General features: G+C 41.2%; 1 protein-coding gene across 2 annotated transcripts; it reads right to left on the bottom strand.

Annotated features, from left to right (window-relative positions):
- Positions 1-2,223: 2,223 nt before the first annotated feature.
- Positions 2,224-6,069, bottom strand: GIP (gastric inhibitory polypeptide). 2 transcript variants are annotated; one of them, XM_075278704.1, is made up of 6 exons: positions 6,038-6,069; positions 5,039-5,130; positions 4,581-4,727; positions 3,276-3,410; positions 3,069-3,146; positions 2,224-2,311 (listed from the first exon to the last, which is right to left on the bottom strand). In XM_075278704.1, the coding sequence occupies exons 2-6, from the start codon at positions 5,116-5,118 to the stop codon at positions 2,302-2,304; spliced, it is 450 nt and encodes a 149-aa protein (XP_075134805.1). In that variant the 5' UTR covers positions 5,119-5,130; positions 6,038-6,069; the 3' UTR covers positions 2,224-2,301. The 2 variants fall into 2 exon arrangements, with proteins under 2 accessions (XP_075134805.1, XP_075134806.1); XM_075278705.1 differs by having other exon boundaries at positions 3,276-3,407.
- Positions 6,070-9,022: the final 2,953 nt, after the last annotated feature.

The raw sequence follows: 9,022 nt of genomic DNA, 5'->3' as shown, positions 1-9,022 counted from the left end.
TCATGTCCCCATCTCTGCCCCCAGATTCATGTCCCTCCATCTCTGCCCCCAGATTCATGTCCCCCATCTCTGCCCCCAGATTCATGTCCCTCCATCTCTGCCCCCAGATTCATGTCCCTCCATCTCTGCCCCCAGATTCATGTCCCTCCATCTCTGCCCCCAGATTCATGTCCCCTCCATCTCTGCCCCCAGATTCATGTCCCTCCATCTCTGCCCCCAGATTCATGTCCCCACATCTCTGCCCCCAGATTCATGTCCCTCCATCTCTTCCCCCAGATTCATGTCCCCCCATCTCTGCCCCCAGATTCATGTCCCCCCAGTGTCATGCCGTCCTCTCCTTCATTTGCCCCCAGTTTCATGTTCCACCTCAATGTATACACACATTACACTTTACCTTCTCCTCGCTCCCCCGCTGCTCTCTCCGCAGTCTTGCTAATACTGTTGTAGGCGCGATGTGACGTCATCACATCGCGTCTACACAGCCAGTAGCCGGAGGATGCGGTAAAGCAAGGAGCTGAACTGTGACAGCTCCTTGCTTTAGCCGCGTATGTATTCAACTCAGATATGCATCCTCCGAACGCAGATCTGAGTTGAAATCCGGACATACCTCTCTCCAACCGGGACCGCGGGACACGTCACCAAAATCGTGAATGTCCCGCGGAAATCGGGACGGTTGGGAGGTATGCTATAACTATCTTTGTCATAGTATGAACAGGATTAAACTAGTTTGTCAACTCTCGTGAAAGCTCCAGGAGGCTTCCAAAATACAGGGGTGCAGGAAACACCGCCCCAGGCACATTTTCTGATTTCCTGGTGACGTCCAGTTTTGCTGTTTCGGTGTCGGGAGGTCACCAGTGCTCCTCTTTCTCTCCCCCCCCCATCCCCATCTCCATCATACTCCCCCATCCCCATCTCCATCATACTCGCCGATGCTCACTTCCTCTTTTTCTGCTAGGTGTCGCTTCCTTCACAAGGGAGCCGACATTTGCGCAATAGAACTCCGACAGAAGCAAAGAGAAGCAGCGTTGCATTCCGCATGCGTGGCAGGCCCACTGCTTCTCTTTGCTTCTGCCAGCGTTCTATTTTGCAGGCAGAAGAGGGGACAGCAGCACCTCAAAGTCATCTCCAGGGTAAGAAGACATGATGGGGTGGGGAGGGGATTGGGTACCAAGTTAGCTAGGTAGGTAAGGCTAGTAGTCCGTGGCTAGCTAGGGAAACAGGGGAGGTTATGAGGGAGATCTGAGTGAACTGCAGTGCATCATAGTAGTTGTAGGCTAAAACAGCAGGAAGCTACCTGTGATGTTGTTATAAGTATGTTCTGTATGTTCTTTTCTGCTCACTTATCTTGCTTTGTCTGCCTAGCAACAGTGAGGTAGTAATGGAGGAGGAGCTAAGCTTAGGGGGGAGTTGCTAGACAGGGAGCCATGATGGAAGCATGGAATAAAGTGTTCTGATCTACAAGAGTAACCATCTCATAGTGGACTTATTCCAGAAGACCTATATCCTCACTACAACACTACACTACCCATGTAAACAAATGAAAAGGATACCAGGAGCTCCCAGAGAAAGCCAGAAATCACTCAAAACACTGCTAAAGGTATTTGGGTAAACTTATTAACCCATTAGTAGCACTAACAGACCATTTTTTTAAAAAAAAAATTTGCCTGGAAAACCCCTTTAATCGGCATGAGCTGCAATACCAATCACAACAGATATGGTGCTAGTATTGGAAAAAAACAGTCTTGTTTGTCAATTCCTAGTCAACCACTTTATTGGTCTAGCACACAATTCACTATGCAGCTAGCTATTACAATCCCTTGCATGGGATATATGCTCATAATTTATTAGTTATCCACAGGATAGTTAATTGCCTGATCATTGGGACCCCTACTAATTATGAGAACATGGGTCCTGTGCCCCCCTATATGAATTAACCAACAGTCACACATGCATGATGCCACTTCACTCAGTCTATGGGACTGAAGATAGCTGTGCTATACTAGGCTATCTCCTAAATTACATAGACAAAACGAGAGTGCTCATATGGGACCAGTGATCCATCCAAACTGGGGGCACAGGACCGTTACCATTGGTGAATACATGACAATTTGTGATTGTAGGGCAGCCCCTTTGACAGTAAATGTTATCAAAAAGGTCAAGAAAAGCCAGAAAGCTGATTATTTTTATATGAATGTTTTTATTGCATTGTGAATACATATTTAATGCTGGTCAATAATAAAGCTTCAAATATTTCCACTATCTCTCCAACAACTGTTCTTGAATTGAGTGATGTGATGCTGCTTAGGGGAATCTGTGGAGGTAAAAACAATTCTTGTATTAGCATAACATTCTACCCAACATGCTTTTCACCATACTATTATGTAGTAACTTGCCGGATATAATAAGACTATGCCATGGGCACTATTTTTATCAATGTTTTCATTCAACAAGACATATCTCATTCAGGCTGAGTGGTGCCCATGTGTAGTGGTAGTCAAGCCTAATTTTCTAACTATAGGAGGGGGTTGGGGGAGGCGCCATTTCAATTTCCACCTCAGACAGCAGAAAAGTTAGAATTGGCCTTGGTGGCGGATATTGGGGATCAGCCAAATTTGCAGTATGGTTTTATATATGGCGCAGCTGTAATGTTAAATAGCAATTCATTACTGATTCCAGTTCATATATTTTTAATGCCATGGGTAGTATAGTCACTAGTGAAGGCCCGTTACCCCTATTTTCTCCAAAATAAAAAAAGTGATATATAATAAAAGTATGGTGTTTATCACCGAAATGTGGTGGTAGCAGTTGAGTTTTTTTGGGGGAGGTGTTTAACCCCCATTAAGTTAAAAAAAAAAAGTACATTTAGACACTTTGTTCCAGGTGTCCTTTATTTGGAACAAATTCTCTTTGTGTTATCCCAAGTATTTTGCAACTTAAGGTCGTCCACATTGCTGCCATTTTCTTGAAGTACATAGACATACTGAGATGATGCACAGTAATGTGTCATATTTTTCAGTGGATGGACACCATTAGTGCAATTTGCTACATATTAGTAGATTAAAGCTCACCTAGCATTGCATAAATCCATCGCCATGAGTAGATCCAAGGTTTGCTGGCACACTGCTGCATTCACATCATTCTGAGCACTGCAAATGATCAACCAAAACAGGGGCAACAAAATGACCTACTGTCCATAGACATGGCGCTGGTAGCATGTGTACAGGTGATTTCTATATATTATGTATTATATATGGTAAAGATTTTCATTTTATTACCTGTTCATCTGTTTGTATTTCAAGATCCAGGGCATAAATTTCTTATTCCCTTCAAAACCTTCCAGTGATTCGGTGTCTGTACTGAAATCTGGTATCTGGAAATCCACCTGTCTTTTGGCAAAGTCAGAAATACTGCTATGGAAGAGAACAGGCACGGGTCAAAGGGTTCACATTTCTTTCTTTACAACATAATAACCACAAAAATAATGGGCAGCAGCCATTTTTATTATATGGCACATAAAACCCTACATGGGCATATAGAGTATATGGGCATATTGCTCCCGCCTGGGCAGGCTGTTACTACTGCAGCAGAGAAGTGGCCGCTGTGGTTCCAGCATACATGATATGTATATATGACATATATGTACTCAATCAAGTTACTTAGCCAGATTTAGAAAGTCAAGCATACATCATTGTGTGCATGCATGATCCTAGGTGAACACTTGCTTACAATAATAGTACTTATCTGCCCCATATGCCCAAGGCTCTACCCTATACATTGCCATTAACTCCCAAACAAGTGAGCAAAGCTCTGGTTTAACAGTTCGATTGTTTAAGAAAAAGTGGGGTTTCTTTGAGGGTGACAGAGAAAAGCAAATAAAGCATATCCAAAAAATATGCAATAATTTCCCATTGTGGAAAAACATTGCTTCTTTAAGGATATGGCCTAGTTTGGATAATAAAGGAATTTTCAAATTGTATATCAGGGGTAGGCAACCTTTTTTTTGTACAGTGTGCCAATTTTAATAAAAAATTACTGATGAGGTACTTGGCGTGCCGTGCAATAATAAAGCTCACAACCCCTATACTAAAGTCATTATACCATAAAGTAGCCCCTCCACACAATATTATGATCCACAGTATAATGTCCCATAGTGGCCCCTCCACACGGTATACTACGATATTGCAGTATATTGTATATTTCAGCCTATTAGGTTCTGCTTCTGGCAAGACTTTAAAGGCATACTGACTAGCATTGTAACTCCTTATCAAGGTACGATTGCAAGGGGGCAAACATGTATAAGCTTATACGTAAGTCTAAGGGTGCATTCACACGATGTCTTTTGGCTCATAATTTGGCACGTAGACGCCGCGGGAGCTTTTGCGGGCCGTATACGCTCCCATTGATTTCAATGGGAGAAGGGACCGTTCATACCTTTTGTAGCGATTCTTGGTTCAAAAACAAAAACAGCAAAATCTACATAAAAACAAAGCTGTATTTTCCCAGTGTGGGGCCTCAGCCTTACAATAAAATATCAAGGATTTGGTATACTGATTGTGTAAAATGGGGCTTAGGAAACATACTTGCTTTTCTTCTCTCTTCTGCCCAGCAACCAGTCCACAAAATTCTTTTTGAGCATGTTATCAACTGATCTGCTGTAGTCACTGGCTAGAATGGCCTCTGAGTATCGTCTCTGTACGGGCTGCGCCTCTTCACTGCTCATTGACGCTCTAGATGAGAGAAGAGTTACAATTACAATATGTAAAATGTATATGGCGAGGGTCCACATTACACTGGGGTCCCAGACATGAAAGTAAGTAGCAGTCAGGCTGTATAAGCTTTCATGGGATGCTTTTCTGCCTTGGGTTGTGGTTGTCACAGATCTTTCAATTATAAGATCAGTTATCAATGACCAAATGATTGTAACAAACAAGTGTAACAATTCTATTGATAAACCCTCAGATCTCTATGAATATACTTTATTGACCACTCATTATATAGAAGTATACTGTTCATGTGTTTTATATAGTGTCCAATTTACCTTATATTAGTTTCTTCACAATCTATGGTATTGAAGGCAATAAAGGTGAAAAAGACAGCTAAATATTTTGTGGTCATCATTTTGTCTTTAATCTGCAGAAAAGAAGAAATTAGTTAGATTTTACAGTAAAGTGTTTAATAATACCGCTATATAGTGCCAGCATCTGAGTGCTTTTACAGTGAAAAGTCAGGTAATATATAGAAAAGTCAAAGAGTATTAAAAAAATGTAATATTATTATTTATTTATTTTTAATTTCACATAATTGCTATATACTTGGCTTCTATAAAAATAGAACTAGCCCCACACAATACAAGATATGACTTCTGTAGCACAAAGGAGAAAACTATGGTTCTAAAATTACTGCTGTAATTTAAGTCTGTTGTTCTGATTCCTTTCAAGATCTGACTGAAATGCAATAGAATGACTAATGCAGATGGGGAACCCATTTACTATAATGTTATAAGCTAGATGGCATATAAGTCCATTGCTCTGATCCTATGACCAATCAGAATAACAGACTATAATGATGGTAGTGTAAACCAAGCCTAACTTGTGATTTAATCATTCAAGTCTCTCAGTTGGCCTATTCAGTGTTTGACAACCATCTCCTATGGAGAACTATCTGACATTCACTGAATTGGACCCTCTGTATAACTCCTAGGCTGAGAGTGATAGAATTATATGAAAAAGCAAAAGCTAAGCAAATTTTGTTCCCACCAAACTATGTACCAATCCTTAGATTTCCTGCTCTGTACTTGATACTGCAGTTGTAATGTGACAGTTCTTACCCAGTTAAGATGTCAGATGGTGTCCTATCACAGAGTAAGAGAATGTATGCAGAATAATCTATATTTAAGGTTAGGATTAAAGCCACTGCAGAGAAATAGATAAACCTCCAACAACCATATCAATATGCCAATAGAATGCAAGGAATAGTCTATACATAGCAATGCTATATAACACAGGCACATTAATAGTGAGGACTCCATGCTGCTTACCGTGAGCAGTCTCCTGTACTCCTGACTCTCATGGCGAGTGACACAACTTTATATACCCTGTGACATACACGTATAGGTTGCCCAGATACATGCCAGATGTACAAGAGCTGAACTCATTATTTTTGCTTCATTAGCACCTATTGAGTCAATTTAACCTGATACTCAGGCTGTGATGTACAGTAATTAAACCAATGTAAATGACCATGTTTATAGAGTGGGATTTCTGAATGGAAACTTTTTACAAGGAAAGGTCATCAATAGATAATAATGGATGCTTCATTGACCAGATAGAGAGCTGTTTATTACATCAGGGAAATATACAAGGAGAGGGATATCTATCTGAAGTGTTATTAGATTACACATTCCAAAATATCTCATAGAATATGCTGGGGACATTATTGTCCAGTTTAGATGATGATTTCCTTTATACCCTATTAGGGGTGCTAAGTTAATAAAGTGGATTAGAGCATTAATAACAAGTTCATATCAGTGGCTGTAATACCTTATTTTTCCTAAAGAAGTGCTATGGCAAAAAAAAGTGCACAAACACTTCTATAGCAGCTGATCATAGGGGCTTTCAGTATCAATGCCCTTCACAATATAGTGACCTTTCCAGAAACTAAAATATGATGACCTAGATTTATTATGCCTTGTTCATCAGTTTTCTGCTGTAGAAGGCATAAAAAGTCCCAATTTTTAGTGTAAATTTGGTTTTTAAGCTGCCCTTGCTACTGTGGTGGAAATGTGGTGAGGGAGTGCAGGGGTGGGGCCATCGACCACCACCAGTCCTATCCAAGCTAACCTTGGCTGCAATCAGGAATGAGAGAAAGGTCATCCAGTCTAAAGTTTGTGGGACAACCCCTTTAAGGCTTGGTTCACATCTGTGCATGGGTTTCCATTCGGGTGGCTTTGCTTGGGAATCCCTCGAACGGAAACCAAATCCGCATAAAAATGCGGTTACTTTAGGAAACCTTATAGACTCTAATGGGGTCCATGTAGTTTCCGCTCGGTTTCTGCACTAAAAGGATGAAAAATGCAGCGAGAAAAGCGCTGCTTGCTGCGCTTTTCTCCCCACAATTTTCATGCGGAGAGGCGAATGGAATGCTTGTAAGGAGACCGGTTGCAGATGTGAACTGAGCATAGGGACCTAGGGGTGTGAGTTTGAAATATGTAAGAAGGGTGGGCTTCCTTGGTGCAATGCTCTGTACAATGTCTTAATGCTCACAGTATGTCTTTTAACGTTTGGATTAAATAAATGTATTTTTATTATATCACTGTAGTCGTGGTGTTGGAATAAAACAACATTCTTTCTAAACCTCAATACATTAAATTAACGTCTACTTTAAGGACACATATCAATAAGCTAAAGGCAAAAATTTACAAAAAAAATCAAAAACATGAATTCATTAGAAATGAGGACTGTCCATTATTCTGCATACTCTTGGCTTTTCTTGTATAAGGGCCATTCAGTATACACAGGGGAGCTAAGTTATTAAGGCTTGCATTCAAGAATTTGGTGTCAAAATGTTGAAAAGTCAAATTTTGTGACTTTTTTTTTTTTTTTTTAGCTCATTTGCAAATTTTGGGATTTTTGCAGCCCTCACTCCACTTTAAAGGGATTCTATCATTAAAATTGTATTTTTTCTGCCTATCATGTCGGAATAGCCTTAAGAAAGGCTATTCTTCTCCTGCCTTTAGATGTCTTCTCTGGGCCCCCGTTCGGTAGAAACCCCAGTTTTCGGTGGTATGCAAATGAGTTCTCTTGCAGCACTGGGGACGGCCCCAGCACTCAAACAGCACTGGGGGCGTCCCCAATGCTGCAAGAGAACTCTCCAGCGCCGCCTCCATCTTTGTCTGGAACGGCCTTTCTTTGCGTCTTCTTCCAGCACTGGGTTCAAACTGTGCATGCCCACCGGCTTTGCCCGAGGCCTGAGGCCTAGAAGTTTGAACCCAGCTCTGGAAGAAGACACAAAGAGAGGCCGTTCCAGATGAAGATGAAGGCGGCGCTGGAGATTTCTTTTGCAGCATTGGAGACGCCCCCATTGCTGTTTGAGCACTGGGGACTGCCCCCAGTGCTGCGAGAGAACTAATTTGCATACCGACGAAAACCAGGATTTCTACCGAACGGCGGCGCGGAGAATTCATCTAAAGGTAGTAGAAGAATAGCCTGCTTAAGGCTATTCCGACATGGTAGGCAGAAAAAATACAATTTTAATGATAGAATCCCTTAAAAAAAAAAAGTTATAGATGTGGCAAATTTATCAAACATTGTGCAATATTTGCTAAGTTTGGTCACAAATTGCACCAATGCAAGCTCCAGTAAAGGTGACTTTAGAAATTCCCCTTTAAAGGTAAGTTCACACGATGTAACGTGAAGCGTGATCTGGCACGTATACGGCTTGTGAGAGTTTGCGCGCCGTAAGTGCTCCCATTGATTTCAATGGGAGTTAGGATCGTATACGCCGCACTATTTTGCAGCCGTGATTCTGCGGCCGCAAAATCACGGCCGCAAAATAACGCGGCGTATATGATCCTAACTTCCATTGAAATCAATGGGAGCGTTTACAGCGCGCAAACTCTCACACGCCGTATACGTGACATATCACGCGGCACGTTACATCGTGTGAACGCACCCAGTTCTTCCTCACTATGTTTCCTGTATTATTAGCTTATTATAAGATAAGGCTTTGCGTAAGTGGAAGGTTTCCTGCTATTAGGATGAAGTCTGGTTGTGATTCTTAATGTGACTATTCACTAAATGTGATAACAATGTTATAAAACCCAGGACTTAGCAGTGCTGTGAGCATATGCACCCTAAAGCATTGTAGATAATTTGCTTAATAGCTTTAATTGTCACTTAAACAGAAAAAAACACAACTTAGAATGGAAGGTAGTGGGTGAAATATAATCTATGCCAGTTTGTAGCATAAAGTGTATGATAAAAGTTGTAATTTTGGGTGCACAGTCATATTTACTACTCTCCCC

The sequence above is a fragment of the Leptodactylus fuscus genome, chromosome 6 (genome assembly GCF_031893055.1).
Source record: "Leptodactylus fuscus isolate aLepFus1 chromosome 6, aLepFus1.hap2, whole genome shotgun sequence".
NCBI lineage: Eukaryota > Metazoa > Chordata > Amphibia > Anura > Leptodactylidae > Leptodactylus > Leptodactylus fuscus.
Note: the sequence above shows the minus strand (reverse complement) of the source record. Positions and strands in the feature narration are given on the sequence as shown.

What these genes read in the sequence shown, in the direction of transcription:
- GIP (XM_075278704.1), bottom strand. Translation starts at nt 5,118, where the DNA reads ATGATGACCACAAAATATTTAGCTGTCTTTTTCACCTTTATTGCCTTC. An exon ending in TGTGAAGAAACTAATATAAG is followed by an intron (nt 4,728 to 5,038) that starts GTAAATTGGACA and finishes TCTCTCATCTAG; the next exon opens with AGCGTCAATGAGCAGTGAAG. An exon ending in AAATACAAACAGATGAACAG is followed by an intron (nt 3,147 to 3,275) that starts GTAATAAAATGA and finishes GATCATTTGCAG; the next exon opens with TGCTCAGAATGATGTGAATG.